The sequence below is a fragment of the Sphaeramia orbicularis genome, chromosome 16 (genome assembly GCF_902148855.1).
Source record: "Sphaeramia orbicularis chromosome 16, fSphaOr1.1, whole genome shotgun sequence".
Lineage (NCBI taxonomy): Eukaryota > Metazoa > Chordata > Actinopteri > Kurtiformes > Apogonidae > Sphaeramia > Sphaeramia orbicularis.
In genome coordinates, this window is record NC_043972.1 from 737117 (window position 1) to 756071 (window position 18955).

Sequence of the window (18955 nt, forward strand, 5' to 3'; positions counted from 1 at the left end):
TCATCCAAATCATTATTTAAATCATTATTTTCTAGATCTATTCCCACAGATTTTACCATAAAAACCTACATGGAATAAGAAATAGTCATTATTATTTATGCATCAACACTTATTATTAGCTGCTGTTTGTAGGTTTTGCACATTCAACAAGTTCCAACCAAACTGAAAGTGAGATGATGAAAAACCCCAGCATCTGGAAGCATCTTAAAAGTTCCCTTTGACAATAATATTCTGTGTAGATCGTAGACACCGCTCTCAGCCCCCGTTTGCTAAAGCAGGTGTGCTTAGTGTTTACCAAGTTAATCATTTCCAAATTGGGTAATTTGTTCATGGCTCTGTTAAAACGCTGCTGCCTCAACATTTCAATCACATTTTTTCCTTTAACACTGAAATCCACAAGTTTTCAGCTGGTAGCAGCCGTCGTATTAGAGCCCCCTCTGCCGGTACCAGTCCGACTCAGTTCAGTGTTCTGTACAGAGGACCCACAATATGAAATAATCGGCCAACTCTTCTTACGGAGCTTCCTCAAATTCACTTTAAAGAAGCTGTGAAAACTCCGCTCCTGAGTGACTGTAATTTTCCACATGGGATACATTTCTAAACTTGGTATATTGTGGAATCTTATTTGTTGAAAATGTACTTTTGTGCAGATCACAAATATTTTTCTATATTTTTATTTTTAATTGCAGTTGTAAATAATCTTTGAAATCTGGAGGTTGCCACTTGTTAAGCCCCTTGAGGGTTTTTGGTAAAAATCCATCACAGTTTTGAACCAACATGTATTTATGTGTATGTTTTTTACTATGTGGAAATTAAATAAATAAATAAATCACTTTATTGTCTTGACAGTGAAATTCAGTCTCTGTATTTTTTCCATCTTAATACTAGCATTAGCATTAGCGCATTAGGAGCAGTGAACTGTCATTGACGGTGCTTGGGACCAAGTCTGGATCTTCATCAGCATCGTAGTCAAGGGAACTGACTAGAAAATTAATCACTGTATGCCTGTTTATGGATGATGAAACCCTGGAGGGAAAAAAATCAACCCAGGAATGCGCCAGTCCGACTGGGAATCAAACACGGAACCTTCCAGCGGTGAGACGGCAGTGCTAAAGAGGTAGAAGAGTTAAGTGCAAAAACACAAACTACAACCTGATCCAGGACCAGAGACAAAATATGGACCATTTTCTGTGTTTAGCAACTGGAACAAAGCCTCTGAATCCATACCTCATCAACTTTTTCTGAACAGATATTTTCTAAAGCTACGAGAAAAACTACCACCCCCCGTTGTCCTGTTGTGTGGACAAGTTAGTTTTCCTGTCATACAACCCAAAGTGGATCAAGCAAGTTGGAGGCCTGTGTCAAACCCTAGGTAGGCCAGACAAATACTGTCAGTTTTTAAGCCCCATTTGCCCTGATTTAATTCTCACAGAAGCTTCGAAGCCCTAAAAATGGTATTCAGGACAGCCCCATCTTTCAATATCATGAAAAACAGTTGTCCAGCACAAGGGCAAAATTTCTGTCGACAAACTTAAAAGTGTAGATGTCTGTAGGCTCTCATTTGTCCAGGTCATTGTTCTTCTCGGTTGAACTGGACTAGTTTATCTCTTTTGAAAACATTTTGTCCCTCATCCAGGAGACTTCTTCTGTTCTACATCTGGTGGGGGAAACTGGACTTATAAACCTGCAGGGGGAGGGGCCTGTGTAGGTGTTAATCCATATGTTAATGAATTTAAGTGTTAGGGTCGTACAGAGGGGGTGTCCCTGGGGGGAGGGTTGTCGAAGGGGATTGTGTTTGAGTTTCAGGGTCGTTGAGAGAAGTGGGTCTCTGTCTGTCTGTCAGTAGGTGCTTTTCCATTCAACCTCAAATTGCACGAATATAACCTGCGCATAAAAATGTACCTAATGGAAAAAGACAATTTCACCAAAACTCTCGTTTTTTGCTGGGAAGAGGTGGTTTTTTGGACGTAGCGCAATTAGTATATCACACAAACTGCAATGGAAAGACCTTTTTCCACACCTAGAGTCACATGAATAAAAACAATGGAACTGGAATCTCAACGACACTGAAACTCACATACAAAACCCACCAACGACCCTACCCGAAAACGTCAGAAAAACCACCTCTTGCCAGCGCAAAAACTTTTAATCAAAAAACAAGAGTTTTGGTGACATTTTTATACACAAGTTACATTTGTGTAATTTGAGTGTCAATGGAAAAGCACCTACTGACAGACAGACAGTGACACCCCCCCCCCCCCCCCCCCCATCAACGACCCTGAAACTCAAACACAATCCCCACCGACAACCCTCCCCCCAGGGACACCCCCCTCTAAGACCCTAACACTTAAGTTCATTAACATAAGGATTAACACCTACACAGGCCCCTCCCCCTGCAGGTTTATAAGTCCAGTTTCCCCCACCAGTTATAGAACAGAAGAAGGCTCTTGGCTGAGACGAAACCTTTTCAAGAGTTAAACTAGTCCAGTTGAACCGAGAAGAACTACATTAAAAATGTAGACAATTTCAATAGCAAAGCATGTGTTATTTCATCAAATGAGCCTCCAGGAACATTGTGAATTCTGATGCAACTTTAGTCTCAAAAATACATTCTCTTGGATCAATTAAAAACATATGAGGCCTCAAATAGTTGTAAATAATTGTCATAGTGGAGACAGCATGAGTGGATCCGGCCAGAGAAGGTCTTAGCCGGCTTAGTGAAGAAAAACCTGCATGGAGCCTAGTGTGCAAGAATGAATACAGAGTATAAATCTGACAGGAGTGTGTACCAAGGTTATTATCGTTAACGAAAACGAACGAAATGACGAAAACTAAAATTGAAAAAACATTTCCGTTAACTGAAATAAATAAAAACTCTAATTAAAAGAAAAAAACGATAACTAACTGAAACTGTATTGCGAGCTTACAAAACTAACTAAAACGTATAAAAATTATGGATACAATTCCCTTCGTTTTCGTCTCTGTCAATGTCGGATTGATATGAAATTAATTTATTTCACTTCAGCAGTTTGAGCTGGTGACACCATACGACACTACACAGTCTGTCATGTCTGGTCACTGGTGGTTTCCAGTGGTCTTCTGGGCCCACTCTACCTGGAACATACAGACTAAAGCTGGGACACAGCAGCACAGTCCTGTCTGGGGTTTACTGGAGTGATACATGGGTCGGGTTTTTTTTTTTTTTTTTTTTTTTTGGCGTACCGTGTGTGTGCGCGTGAGTGACAGAGACAGAGTTAAAGGTCAGAGTCAGTGTTGAACTAGCATCCAGGTTAAAACTGGAGAGTTTATCACCATGAAAAGGCCTTCCAAGCCCTGAACTGCACAGTTTAGAAGAGGAGAAAAGAGGAGGATCAAAACTAATCCAATTACAGAGGTATGGAACCTGTTAGAATGTTCAAAAACGTTTGATGTTACAGCTACAGCTAGCTGAACTGAACTGAAGCAAAGTTAGCTAATAATGGAACTGGAGATGATTAAGAGATGAGAGATCTGCTAAGGTGTGGTTTACTGATGAGGAACTGGGTTATATATGTTTATAAGTGGTTTATATATGTTTCTGTCTGGTTTAACTGCTGGTTAGCTGGTTTATATATGTTCCTATCTGCTTTAACTGCTGGTTAGCTGGTTTATATATGTTTCTGTCTGCTTTAACTGCTGGTTAGCTGGTTTATATATGTTTCTATCTGCTTTAACTGCTGGTTAGCTGGTTTATATATGTTCCTGTCTGCTTTAACTGCTGGTTAGCTGGTTTATATATGTTCCTATCTGCTTTAACTGCTGGTTAGCTGGTTTATATATGTTCCTATCTGCTTTAACTGCTGGTTAGCTGGTTTATATATGTTCCTATCTGCTTTAACTGCTGGTTAGCTGGTTTATATATGTTTCTATCTGCTTTAACTGCTGGTTAGCTGGTTTATATATGTTTCTATCTGCTTTAACTGCTGGTTAGCTGGTTTATATATGTTTCTATCTGCTTTAACTGCTGGCTGCTTTGTGCATCTCCTCTCATGCTTTGCACATCTTCGCATTGTTTCATGTAAGTGACGTTGTGTATGGATTGCACCCCACCTCAACCTGCTATAGTGAATTTAGACATTGTACGGTACATTGTGTCTCTGCTCAGTCCATGAGCCGCCCTAACCCGACCCCCAAATAAAGTGTCCAGGGTAACCCATATCCACGCCTCACTAATTTCTTTGAATAGGATGATGAGGAAGATAAAATATATGAAATAACTAAAACTAATACTAAAACTAAACTAAACTAAACTAAAACTAAGCATTCAGAATAAAACGATAACTAATAAAAACTAACAAACCTGCTCTAAAAACTAATTAAAACTAACTGAATAAGAGAAAAAAAAAGTCAAAACTAATTAAAACTAAACTATAATTAAAAATCCAAAACTATTATAACCTTGGTGTGTACAAGAATAAACAGTTCTCTGGAAAATGTACGGTTGTTCTGGAGGGAAAAGCGTCATACAGGTGGACTGTTGACATCAGCCGGTAGTTCTATCATTACTACGACAATAAGTCAAACACGAAGACTAATAAAACTCCAACAATCCATATTTTCTCCTAAACAGTGGGCGTGTTTGCCAGTAAATCTATGCTTTGCTTTGTACTTTCATGCAGGCTCTGAAACAAGCAGGCAGATACGCACCGATGTGAAATCACCTGCATACGCGTCGGCTGACCTTAGAAAGCCGCCGACGTACATTAGCTGTGCATTCCTTCTTGCTATCGCTGTCAACTGAGCCAGATGAATAAGTGCACATCTGGTAGGATCGATACTTATCTACAAAGGCTATCAAACAGCTGCAGGTGATGACACATTTAAAGAGGAGAAGAAGCATTCCTCCTCCAATGGTGTGTGGCGAGCGCTTTTTCAGGGTTTAGCAGGAAAACCACAACATCAGCCCTAAAAGAGTCAAGATGGACGACGTCACCTTGAACAGCAGAAGTGGAGATCCGCCTTTTTTTGTTTAAGCAAAAAAAAAAAAAACGAGGAGGTGTTCAAGCTGCAAGAAAGGCTTGGAAGTTTTAGACTAAAAACATCCATGGAAAGCTTTCACCACATCCGACTTGACTTCTAACGAAAAGAAATGTGAGGGGGAACTTGGCACTGAACATTGACAAACAGGTCTTAGCACGCAACTGTCTTAGCTGTCAGGCCCAGCGTCGGACTGATACGACTCTAGACAAATGATGCCGACATGTTTGGTTCATCGCTGCCAGGAGACAAACTTCACTAACTTCAGTTGCATCAAGTTTTATTGCAAAACTGACAAACACTTTCAACATGCAAATACTTGCTGATAACAATCGCAGACTTTTTGGACTTTTTGTTTTCTTTTTTTTTTTTTTTACTTTTTGGCCCAGTAAAATCTTCTGACAAAGATTAACGATTAAAAAATACCAAAAGATTCAGTGTTTTTCAAGTCTTTCCAATAGATCATTAATAGCAGTGTCTCCATTATCCATCTGTAACTGATTTAGTAGCAAAATGGTTCATTTAGAGGCAAAAACAGCCTGTTTTTGCTACTGTTTTCTGCAGTGGTGAGTTATTTACAGGCTGGATGAAGTATAAGGCAGACAATTGTTGATCGATTGAGCAAAAGGTTGATTCAATCAGAAACACCAATGTGTAATCTTTCATAATTCCTGCTTGAAAAATGTTCGTTAACTAAATTAAACCTATGCCGAAGTTCTGTTCCTTCCACTGTGGCCCATGGGATGTAATTCCAGAAAAAAATGGTGGTCAATAAAGAGAAGAAAAAAATATTCATGAAGCCTGAGATTTCAGTTATGTCACTGTTTAGACATATGATGTTGTTAATTTAAAAGACAGTTATATGAGGCAAGAAAGTCACAGTCTTTGGCAAAAATAAATAAGAAACATCAACTTTTGTGTTAAACAGCTGAATGGACTGCATCTCTTATCACGTATACATACATACTTTGTCTCTTGGCCAGGACTCCCTTGAAAAAGAGCTTCTTAATCTCAATGGGATCATTTTCCTGGTTAAATAAAGGTTAAATAAAATAAAAAAAAAGAATGCATGTCACCAACCATAAAGTGTTGACTGATATCATAAAATTACATTATGTTTTCTATTTAACCCAGTTGTTGAAATGTAAATTTTAAATGTAATGTAATGCAAATGTAAATGTAGACATTACTGGATTCTTTAAAAAAAAAAGGACACATTTGCTTTTTCTTAATAATCAGGAGGTGGTTGGAGTGTTTGGAAGATAAACCACACCTTTCAGTTTGAAGGTTTAGGCAGTAAAAGTACTTTGGTTAGCTTTGGTAAAAGATCATGGTTTGGTTTAAACACTATATAAATACATTGTCAACCACTGCATTATTATCGCATTTTTACTGACACTTTCTGTTTTAAAAGTCCTGACATCTTTACTTAAACATACTCAAATGTCAAATATGTACAACTTACTATAAGAAGTTAAACAGCACTGATTGTAACTTATGATACTTCTTTTTGAACTATATACTTACTGAAAAATGCAGAAAAACTAGAGCATTCTCATTGATTTAATGATGGTTTTTAATGATGCGAACAACCAAAGGATTTGGCTCTCAGGTCAACCTGTTATCCAATAGGAACTATTAAAGCAGTGATATTTTGCTTTTTAAAAACAAACAACCAAACATGGGAATTCTTCCTTTTCCCTCATGTCCCTGTGCTCTCCATAAACTGTAAATGCTCTGCTTGGCTCTGAATTCTTCATTCATTCAACTCCACGGGTCCATCTGCAACACTGTTTCTGACTAATGACACCACAAAGGTGGTTTGGAGCGCTGGCCCTTTAAACGCAGAGAAGACACTTCAGGCCCCGCCCCCATGGTTGTTGACTGTGTGCCAACAACCAACAACTGAACATTTTAGGTAATTGGCTCTAAGTTTGGAAATATTTTCAGTATCAACTACAACCACTGATGACGACAAACAGTTATGTCGTACTCTGAGAAACGTTGGTCAGAAGTCTGGACCTGATCTGTGCAAATGTCATGATGTAACTAGTTATAAAACTTAACAAACTACGGAGGAATTAAAACAGGTTGTAGAAATCCACTCGAATTTAGCCGGAATGAATATCAGCTCAAATGTGTTCACAGCTCTTCTGTGTCTGTGTTCATATTAAATCAGTCTCAGTGAATCCAAAGGAACTTTGTGTTGGTAAATGACAGTTGTTCAAATGGACAGGATTTCAGTTCTGTTCAACATGTTGATGCTCATATGAACTATGTTTTCAGCTCCAAAATGAACCATTTCAGCACAATTAATGCTATATTTTCATGTCACAAATGGACAAGTTCTATTTGAACTGAACTGAGCTGAAAAACAAATCTTCTCTTCTTTTGGATTCCCCAGTTTTTCTTCCCAGATTCTCTCCTCCATATCACATGTTTTATTTGTACAGGTTCAATCTGGAGTATGGTGCTGATCCATCCTGCTTCTGTTCCACCAATACATACATGAAGAATGGCACACAGCACTGTTTACATCAACACTTTTACAATAAGAAGCATTTTTAGACACAAAGAACAATTCTATGTTGTTCTTTCCTCTTTAGTCTGATGCTAAACTATCCAATAAATAATAGTGCTCCTAGTTTTTGCACAGGGATCATTAGTGTAAACGCTGACATGGCTGCAGAGCATCAGTATGATGGGATCCACAACAACCATGTCACATCCGTCCACTGACACATTTAGTGTTTTTGTGTCAGCTGGGATTGTTTTAGATCCACAATACCAACATTTAGGAAGAAGAGCACAATTAGCAATAGGAAGTCTAGAAGTTTATTCCTAATAAAGTACTGGGACTGACCAGAGCATCATGGGTAATGTCACGTCCGTCCACCAGCAAAAGTTTTCACATCCACGTGCTATTCCAAATCCAATATTTATGAAAATAGAGCTTCCACTGTCAGAGAATATCAGTAGTCTGTGCACTAATGGATTAGCATTATTTACACACACTTCTATGACTTTAGGACAACTGTTTTTTGTTTTTTTTTTGACAAAAATGGACACTCATGTGACCCCCTAAGGAAATTTTAGCAGATATAAAGATAGCCCTGCAGAACCTGAATGATTCAAATTCAAACTGTGTGAACTGTCAGGGTCCAAATACACAAATAAATGAACCAAAGACTAATAAAAGTGTGTTTAGCAAAATATGAGCCCTTTTATTTTTTAAAAATTTGAATCTTATCCTGTTTGATTGTTGGTTTATATTCTCATACATGATGTTGTTTTATCTCACGCCTCTACTTTTGCATTGATTTAACAGCATCATGTTACATTACCCCTGCCCTCCTTGTTCCGATTCATTTAATCTATTCGAAGTGTCTTGTTTCTGCATTGTTGTACACATCTCTCCTATTATGTTGCTTCTATTTTAGTGTTTTTACTTACATCTTGTATCCTGCTGTTGTGCCCTTTACTTGTTTGTCAAAGCACTTTGTAAACTTTGTTTTAAAAGGTGCTATAGAAATAAAGCTATTATTATTATTATTACTAAGAAAGTTCGGTCGATTACAAATAGTCTGGAAGTTGCTTTACTCTGAAGAAGACAGACTATGTGCACCATTAAAAGGCAGTGGATTTATCCAAGTAATCCAGATTTTCTCCTTGTTTTCTTCTTCAGTCTAGTGGAGATGGTTCTGCTGCATGGTGTGCAGAGAAGCCTACAAAAATACTGTCTTTGAACAATTCACATCCACACTAAAGGCTTCACGCTACATGTAAATACATGTAAATACACATCTACAAATGCTGGCATGGAACATATTTTTGGTCCAGAACAGTGAGATTATAATTTACAACCTCCTCAGTGTCTGTGGTTTGTAGGAATGTGCGATGGCAACGTTTTATTCTTGAAGATGTTTTGAGTAATGATCTGCTCAGGAAAAAATATAGTCTGTGAGGAGAAGCGCAGTAAAGTGAAGAAGCAGCGGCACATAAATACTAAGTTCACCATCCACTGCCATGCCAAACCAGTGGGCGAGCGCTGTAAAACGCTACGATGATGAATCACGCCTTCCTCACTGGCAGGCTGATGGATGGTTCTGGCTTTGGTAGATGTTCACAGCCATGCCAGCATGTGTACCGGCCAACTGTAAAGTTTGGCAGAGCCTTCTTGGGGTGTACTTTGTGGTTTGGGCGAGGTCTTATTTGGGGAAGACAAGTGGAGATGGAGCTTTACTTGTTTTAACGTGATTGTACCTGCATGTAGACCCGGTGTCACAGCATTATGAAGGAGCGCGCCCACCCACAGCACACACCGTTCAGGCTCCGACCACCTGGAAGACGCTGCAGGAGCGTCAAAGCCAAGACCAGCAGACTGGAGTTCACTTTTGGACATTCTGTCTGTCTATTTTGGTCATTTCAGGAGTTCTAGCATTACTTTAGTAGGACATGTGCATTCATAATTGTATTCTGCAGCTCTGCACTGTTCACTTTTCTCTACACTGTGATATTTGTATTTCATTTTATTTTTATACAGTCCCTTTTGCACTCTGTGTTGTGCTGCTAAATTGAGTTGAGCTGTTAAACTGATTTTCATTGTTCCTGTGACAGTGACAATAAAGATCTATTCTGTTCTATTCTATTCTATTCTATTCTATTCTATTCTATTCTATTCTATTCTATTCTACTATGGAACACTTTTTATCCACAGTACATTAGGCTACTGAATCAGTAGCTGGGTTTCCATTACCCTCAGAAATGCGCAATAGAAAACTAGTAATGGAAACACCGAAATGTCACAAAAACTGTCAAAGATCGCAGAATAGTTTTTACGCTCTCCTGAGGTGTTTGTTTTGAGACATTCTGATACAGAAGTACGGTGTAGAAGTGTGATGGAAACAGGTTTTGCACATGTTCACACATCTGCACACAGTGGTTTTGCTCAGGCCAAACGTCACCACAGGTGGTTGTAGTTTGTATCAGACACTGGCTTTTGTGTGGAACTGTTTCCTCAGAGGTTCAACACCATCACACAGTTCATTAAACGCTGCCCGGGTCATTCAGAAATTCTGGATCCACACCTCACTGGTGAATTCCTGATGTCCAATTCTCTCGCAGAAATCCATTCTGCGTGGCTGCTGTTATAAATAAGGACTGAGCCTCAGGATGATTCTACGTTCCCTTCTTCTTCAGTTTCAGTCAGACACTGCAGCACCAGTAGATGAAGCCACACTGCAGCACCAACACTGTGGAGGTCTGGAAGGAAACTCAGAGGGTCCAGCTCCCTAAATGAGCGTCTTGTGAGAACTATACAGTATTTTATGAGAATTACGACATGTCACAAAACAGGAACTTTACTTTTCACGCATCAGAAGACAAACACTCTTCAAGTTTGTCGAAATTGTAGAAATATCGCTGTTATTTTGCAGAAAACTGTCATGGAAACCCTACTGACTGACATTTGGACGTATCCTTATTTGCACAACAACTGTAATAATATTTGCTCTCAGTGTCTTCCCACTGTGACAGTAGTTTGTATTTTGCTCAGTCTTTACTTTTTTGCACACTTACTTATTGCAGAGAGTAATCACTTTATTTTATTTTACCTATTTATTTTTCCTTGCTTAGTGTGCAGTTTATTTCCTTTATTTCCTCTTAGTTTAAATTGTTTTAATTGCACAGTTTATGTAGTTTAGTTTAATTGTTTACGTTAGTCGTGTGAAGGGACCTCACAAACTAAGAATTTCATTGCTCAGTACTGCTGTGTACATGACAATAAACATCCTGAATCTTGAATTTTTACAGATATTATTCTTATCATCCATGACGTGGAGCTGAAAAGTCGAACACTAGCACCAGCCAAACCTTCACCGGCCTTGGAGAGGTTCTATGTGTTTTAAGTCTACGTCTAATCCTCATCGAAGCTCTCAGAAGTACACATCAATCATGCACATTTTCACAGCTGGAGGAAGAAAAACAGAGCAGAAAAATGGCTGAAACAATAGAGTGAGCGAGAGCGAGCCAACTCTCAGGGCAGACACAAAGTGAGCGTACATGTTCGTATCGAATTCATCGTCCCCTGGCCGACGATAAAAGGAAGCGGGGAGGAAGTGACGGTCATTAACATTCCACCTCACTTTCTTTCTTCACATTTTTATTTCCTCTTGGACTGGAGGCCATGAGGGGACCGACAGGGAGGGAGGGAGTGGAAGGAAGTCCAACTGGCCCATTTGTCAGGCAGTGTTTTTAGTGGACGGCCTGTGCAATCTGGTCCAATCTGCAAAAGGGTTCAACGATTAGAGATTTGGCTTTCGATATAATGGTGGATCTGCTCCTTAGATTATTCTTCTGTCTTTTTCTTAATTTCAGGACTATATTTGGGTTCAGCTGGAACAAATGAGTCATGTTAGTGTCACTGTTGATGAGACTATTTTAGCTCAAGGATTAACTGTATTAATTTACTTCATTTATTTCTACTTTATATTAATGGTTTCAGTAAGTTTCTCTGTTTTCTCTTCCTTTAGATCACTGCTTTCCCACCTTTTTTGGCTTGTGACCTCATTTTAACATCACAAATTTCTAGCGACCCCAGACATTCAAAACTGAGACTTTTTTTTTTTTTTTTTTTTTTTTAACTAAAATGAGTTATTATTGTAATCCTATGTTACAAATAAATGTTAATGTTAGAGGACATTTAGTCTATATAATGTCTATTATTGTGGACAGAGGCAGTAAATCCAGGTGTAGATTAAAGGTCAGGACCTGTCCAGTCAGTCCAGCTGGGATTTACAAGGAGGACAATTAATACTGAACAAACAAGAACTGAAACTATGAATTATGAAAGAGCTGCAGCATCTGAAACTGACCACAGTGAACATCTGACACACAAACAGAACCACAGTTTGTCTTTTATGTTTGTGATTATCTCTAAACTCACCATATATTTCTTATTAGTAAGTTCTGGGGTTTTTTTTTTAATGAATTACTAGAAATTTCAGGTGACCCCATCTGAATTCCAGGCGACCCCATGTGGGGTCCCAACCCCAAGGTTGAAAACCACTGGTTTAGATTGTCAGTTTTTCTCTTTTTTCTTGTCTTTTCCTTAGCTTTTGGGTGTCCTGAGGCTTAAACGGTCACATATTTGTGTGTTTACCCTCTGAAAATACTTAAAAATTAAGTGTTATTAAAAAATATTGATACATGTAAGCGATATTAAACCTTAACACGTGTTTCTTACAGTGTAAACAGAATCATACGACCCAAGTGTGATGAAATCCTGAGTGAAAATGAACATGAAAAATATGTTTTGTTTTTGTCTTTTTACACCCACTCTCTAGATGTGTATAGTTTGTGTATTTGTCTATTTTTTCTCTGTTTGAAAAAAATCTAAATTCTTTCAATAAAAAGAGAATTTAAAAAAAGAAAAATATGTTCTAAATATGTTCAACTCATCACTTCCTGTTTTAAAAAGCTCGAACTGTAGTGATACTCAGAAGTAATTTGTGTAAAAAAAGAAAGGAAAAATCAAGAGCCTCTAATCAGAAGTACCTTATTCATTTCTGAGCGGTGGAATCGAAGCTGTTTTATCGCTCTGTTTGGAAACACTGGATTCACAGGATGCTGGATGATTTTTCCTCATAAAACATCTGACTTCAGCGGTTCATTTATTTGTAGGACTGAATCCAAAATAATGTATTGAAACACCGCATTGACTCAACAAAACAGGCGGTAGATTCAGTCTTTTTGTTGTTGAAATCTGGCAAGTTCAAGAGCACTTCAGGGCCTCAGAGCCCCGTGGGAAAAGACAGATTAACAGCGGGAAAAAGGGGAGAAAATGTTGTACGTATAGCGCAGACTTAAACCAATACTGATCTTTAGAAGGATGTTTCTCAGGTGGCAAAACTAAAAACTAACCCTTTCAGAGCTCATATGGATTGTCTGTTTTACAGATGAACCTGAACTACTCCTGTGTCATATCCACTTGTACATTCAGACTCTGATCACCTCCATCTCAGACTTTTTCTGACTTTGAATTCATTTTCAGAATCATTCAATGGGTAAAATTAGTCTCACAACAAAGTAAAGCTAAAGTTACATTTTTAGCTTCAAGGATCATTTAAAAAGTACGGACTGAAAAAACACAGTAAGAAGAGCATTGTAAAGAGGAGCTGATAGTATTTATTTTGTTAGGGCTTTTTTCCCTCTTTTTTGCGTTTAATAGGTCTGTAGGTTTGTTGTATAATTATTTTTTTGCATTGCATTTGTGTGGTCCCTTATGTTTATGTAAATATATAATTTGAAATATATATATTTTTTTTTTAGAAAAAGTGAAAAAAGACAATATAAATACAGTAAGGAGCACAAATCTGTCAACCATCAGTAACTAAAAAATTAAGCAAAAGCAACTTTTCGCAGTAAACATCTACTATAATCCAACTTTGACCTGCTGTATCATTTCTTTTCTTTTTTTTTTCTGGAGCAGTGCAGGATAATGGCTAATTTGTCTAAACCCTATCATTTCAATAAAACCAAACAGAACTAGACGTGACACTTCCGTATTAAAAGCTAAAGCCTATGTTTTCCTTACCAGGGCCGTGCAGGTTCATCTGTCCACGTGTTCGGGTGCCATGCGTAGCCCGTAAACCTGACAACCTCACACGCCTTTTCATTAGTTTGATTTCTTACCAATGTTTGACTTTTACAGCTGTTCATTTTACTTTGGGTCGTGCAGACATTCTGCATCCCGGATTCCATAAATCCTGTCATAAATCCAGGCTGGTGTGGAAAGCCCTTTTCACAGCGTATACTTAGTAGCTACTAGTGAGTCCAAACTACATCTAAAGTCACTAAACACCACAGACCTGAATGTCTGTGGTGTGAATATGAAACTGTGGAATAAGCAACAGGTGAAACAGGCAGATGACTGACTGCGTTTACCTGAACATAGATCCATGTGTGAAGGCAGTTTCCCCAAACTTTTTTTCCTTTTTTTTAATAGGAACCCTGTTTGTAAAACTGACACCACTGTTCTGCAGTTCAGTTTGTGTTACCTATAAATTGTGACAACAGAAAATATGTGGATATAATATTCTCAGTAGGTAAACCAGCCATTTTTAAGAGGCATATATTGTTGAAAACCACTGATCAGCAAGGACTAAAGCATCAAACACCCTACTTTTACACCTGACATTTTTATATTCATTCCATGAAGACGTATTAAATTATTCCCAGTACTATATTCTCTTTACTTCACAGCTTTTCCCTTTGTCACTGCTTCCAGTAGTGCAGTGGTTCTCAAACTTTTTACAGTGGACTACCCTCTGAAACATACTTTTTTAGCCAAGTACCCCCAACTCTTGCTTCAGCAATTTTGATTGAAAAAATTAAGCAAAATGTGTTTCTGTGTCAAAGGTGTCTGTTTTTATTTTCAAAACTTTGTAAAAAATCCAACACACTGTATATTTAACTGTAATATATTAAAAATAACAAATCTTTATAAGCAAATTTTGTGCAGAATATAAACTGGAAAGTGCCCTCATTCATTGATAAGAAAAATAAATTAAATGGTCATGAATGAATAAATGAACGTTTCATCAACAAAAAATAACAAGAAAAGCATTCGGAGAGCGCAGACCTCCGCCAAGGCAGATCAGTGGGCCCCCTTCTGCCCCCCACCATCTGAAGACATTTAAATGAAAATGTCCATGGAACAGACCGCTACTGTTCCACATGTTTATGTCCACATGTTTATTTACAGCTGTGAGTGATTGACAGGAGTCTTAGTCCCACTAATCAGTACTAATACTAATAAGCCCAATAATATGTGATGTTCAGTTGTTCAAAGTAAACAAAGGGGGCCCTCTAGTGGTCAAACGGGGGTCCTCTAGTGGTGGGAATAAGTGTCACTAACGTATGTTTTGTCCTTGCGGTGTTCCCGTAGTCAGTTCAGACATAAGAAGGAACTAACAGACACGTTTCTTTCACTCTGTTTGTATGGACAGGTAAACGTTTGCCTGTCAGTATTTTCTGTTCAGTTGTTGTCAGAATGAATAGTATCAAATATCTCTGATGTGAACCTTTGTTTCTGGATAAAAAGACGTTGTAAATCTTAAATTAATCTGTAAATGCTAATCATTGGCGTGTCTATGGATTTTCCCATTCAAGTTAGCATCGAGCTAGCGGCCTTTTTCCCATTCATTTAAATGTCTAATTCCATGTAAATGTACTGCGGCAGTGAACAGAACTCAGACAGATTTAGTTTGTATGTGTCAGTTTTACAGTGAGTCTACAGGAACAGATCTGGACACAAGTTTTGGGCTTTTCTTGGTAAACCTGTTGTCTATCTGCAGCTAATCGCTACACGCACACAAGCAGAAGAATAGAAGTTAGAATAAAATGGCATTAACGGGAGAGAAAAAAAATGTTGGTGTTATTTAATGAATGCGTTAACGCGCTAATAACGAGTTAACTTGTCCAGGCCTAATAATCAGTAAATTAAATATAAGACAATACTTGGTATTCACTGAAAAATGCAGAGGATAAAAATAACTAATAGAGAAAAATCCTGTTGGAAAGGTGAGACAGAAAGGGTTAAATAAAGGATTAACTTCAGGAGATTTAAATGGTGTCCAGGGTAAAATCTGCCCAGTTTGTTGAAGGGATGTGTTACAGTTTTAGTGGAGCAGATGGTATTTTTACCTCAGGGTTTGGCTAATTTAATCACAGCTGATGCGTTTTTCTCAGAATAAATAAAATGCCTCTTTCATCCAAATGTAATTAACAAACTAGATGGATTGTTCTAGGTATTCCATCCAAAACGGTATCACAGTTCCTAATAATTACTTCCACTGCAAGTTTCTAAACTAGGACACACATTAAAAAAAGAAAAAAAGGAGAGAACCACCAACAGAAGCAGACGTGGATCAGTCAGATGAGTGTCTGGGACGTTTCAGATGGTAGTTTGTGGTTAAAGACACATATTCACACACACATACACACACATGTGAACTGCCTCGGAGTCCTTTCATCCGTTCATTCATAAACGGGTGGTTCCAGACACAACAAACCCCGCCCCTCGTATGTGTTGGATCTTATTTTGGCATCGATCAGCTGATGTCATCATGTCTATGCATGTGCAGATGTCATCATGTCAACTGCATCTATATATGTGCCAGGTTTCAAGTAAATTCAAACAAAATTGATGTTTTTATAGACATTTGAAATTTCACCCATTAAAAGTAAATGGAAGAAAAAAAGATTTAAAAAATTCATAAAAAATTTGGACTTGACCTACTTTTCCCAAAATGTAATCGGATCTATTCTGGGTCACTGGCAACTACTTATGCACTTCATATCCTCTGCATTCATTCTGTATACTCGTCCATAGCACTCATATCTGCATACATTAAACCCATTATACACAGTGTAAATACTGTTAAAACTGTCTACTCTGTTGTACTGTGTACTCTGTTGTACTGTGTATTCTGTTGTACTGTGTACTCTGTTGTACTGTGTACTCTGTTGTCCTGTGAATTCTGTTGTACTGTCTACTCTGTTGTACTGTGTACTCTGTTGTACTGTGTATTCTGTTGTACTGTGTATTCTGTTGTACTGTGTACTCTGTTGTACTGTGTACTCTGTTGTACTGTGTATTCTGTTGTACTGTGTACTCTGTTGTCCTGTGAATTCTGTTGTACTGTGTACTCTGTTGTACTGTGTACTCTGTTGTACTGTGTACTCTGTTGTACTGTGTATTCTGTTGTACTGTGTACTCTGTTGTACTGTGTACTCTGTTGTACTGTGTATTCTGTTGTACTGTGAATTCTGTTGTACTGTGTACTCTGTTGTACTGTGTACTCTGTTGTACTGTGTACTCTGTTGTACTGTGTACTCTGTTGTCCTGTGAATTCTGTTGTACTGTGTACTCTGTTGTACTGTGTACTCTGTTGTCCTGTGAATTCTGTTGTACTGTGTACTCTGTTGTACTGTGTACTCTGTTGTACTGTGTACTCTGTTGTACTGTGTACTCTGTTGTACCTTCATTGCTGCTCTGGTATTTCTGGCTGGATGTTAAATTGAATTTCGTTGCCATGCACTTGTACAATGAATTGAATTTGATATTGTCCAGTGATTAAGGACATCGATGACTTCTGTAATTATACATCCACAGCAGAAACACAGATATGACACTATATGGACAAAAGTACTGGGACATGTTGAATTCAGGTGTTTCTTTTCTAACAGGGGTCTGGGATAAAAACTATAACAAATGTCATAATAAAGTTTTATATTCAGATAAATATCATTGCATTGTTTTTTGTTTTTTTTAAATTGTTATCTTTGCTTCCTTTGCCTCAGAGATGGTTTTTACTTGATTTCTCTCAACATTGATTTTGCTCTGTTTTTATCCTTTTTTTCATTCATTTATTTATTTGTTTCGAGCAGAATAAAAAACAAAACTTTCATGTGTACAAGGAGCTAATAGCAGAGCAAATGAATTAATGAACAGAGGTAATCACAACAATATAGTAATTGCCATGTACACTTGTAATAAAATAAATTCAATATGTACTGCTCGAAAAGGAGTGGGAAGAAGAAAACTTATTAAATCACACCCCCATCTCTCATTTATACAACAGAACACAATACTTTTACTTCCTTCATGACATAGTAACGTCTGTTTAGAGTCCTACTAATATGAATATCAAATAGTAAATGGATTAGGTAAAACATAGTAACTATCTAACTGACAGTCTATATAATCCATGACTATGATTTTACCTGTTCTACTTCTAAATTGCTAGAATAGGAAATATTGATGTTTATAAACTATATGGACAAAAATATTGGGACACCTCATGGCTACAGCTGGTAAAATGTCCTGTTCATGCTGATTTGAGATAAAAACCCCAATACTTCCTTAAAGTTTAATGGGAAATGTGAAGAAAGTAGATGGTTAGTTGTGGTAGAAAATTATCGTTTACAGTCAGAGCACAAAAAATATTTTAGAAATGTAGAGGTAGAACAGTTAAAATCATGGGTCTATTAAAATAAATATTGAGAGAAGTTGAGTAAAAACCATCTGACACACTTTCCAAGCAAAGACAACAATCTAAACAAAACTAACCAATGCAATGATATTTATCACAATATAAAACTATATCATGACATTTCCCACTACTGTTTTGTATCGCAGACCACCTGAATTCAACGTGTCCACTTACTTTTGTCCATATGTGTATGGTGCGGGCTTTACTGTTGCTGTCGCAGCTACGCTCTGTGATTCCAGGCTGATAAAGCAGCTGGAGTTGAACATAATTATTTGCCTGGTGCTGCTTTAAAATCCCCCGTGGAAAGGAAACCGCCTCCCTGTGGCCCGGTGTGCGTGGCCCTCCAGATGTACGCCCACGGCAAACAGCCGCACATGTGGGAGGAGGACCCCCGACTGCGACGCCATGCTCTCCTCCTGCCATATGCATATGGACGTCCCGGAGCAGGATGGCACGAGCGGGAGGGCGTGAGCTTCAAGACGAGCGTGCGCGCCGCAGATAGCGCGTTAAAAATGAAGGGATCAGTCTGGGAGCTGCAAACGACCGCGTTCACGCACTGTGGGAATCTGCTTTTACAGATAAGGAAGTGTGTGTCCGTCAACTAAAGCGCCCTGTGATGCATTATTCTGTCTGCTAATACACAAATATGAACGTGTACTTACTTATTCCACGCTTGTCTGAGCTTCTTAGCGCTGTACACTGTGAAGCGGTCTGCGATAAAGAGAAAACAACACAAAACATCAGCCCTTCGTGACCTCATGACCCCGACATTTTATGAAGTCATTCATTTGAATGCATCAGAGGAGACATTCTCCAGTATGATGTGAGGACAATGCCTGCAGCGGTGGAGGAAGCAGCAGTAATACAGAGTAAAAGCCGTCTGC

The 18955-nt window shown here is 38.2% G+C and overlaps 1 protein-coding gene across 4 annotated transcripts in view; it reads right to left on the reverse strand.

Annotated features, from left to right (window-relative positions):
* The window catches only part of cdk14 (cyclin dependent kinase 14), a 461964-nt gene that overhangs the window by 112128 nt on the left and 330881 nt on the right, over nt 1-18955 (reverse strand). For all 4 annotated transcript variants that reach the window (XM_030157361.1, XM_030157362.1, XM_030157364.1 and 1 more), the window contains one exon: nt 18734-18782. In XM_030157361.1, coding sequence (XP_030013221.1) covers nt 18734-18782 — 49 coding nt within the window. The remainder of the gene's footprint in view (nt 1-18733; nt 18783-18955) is intronic.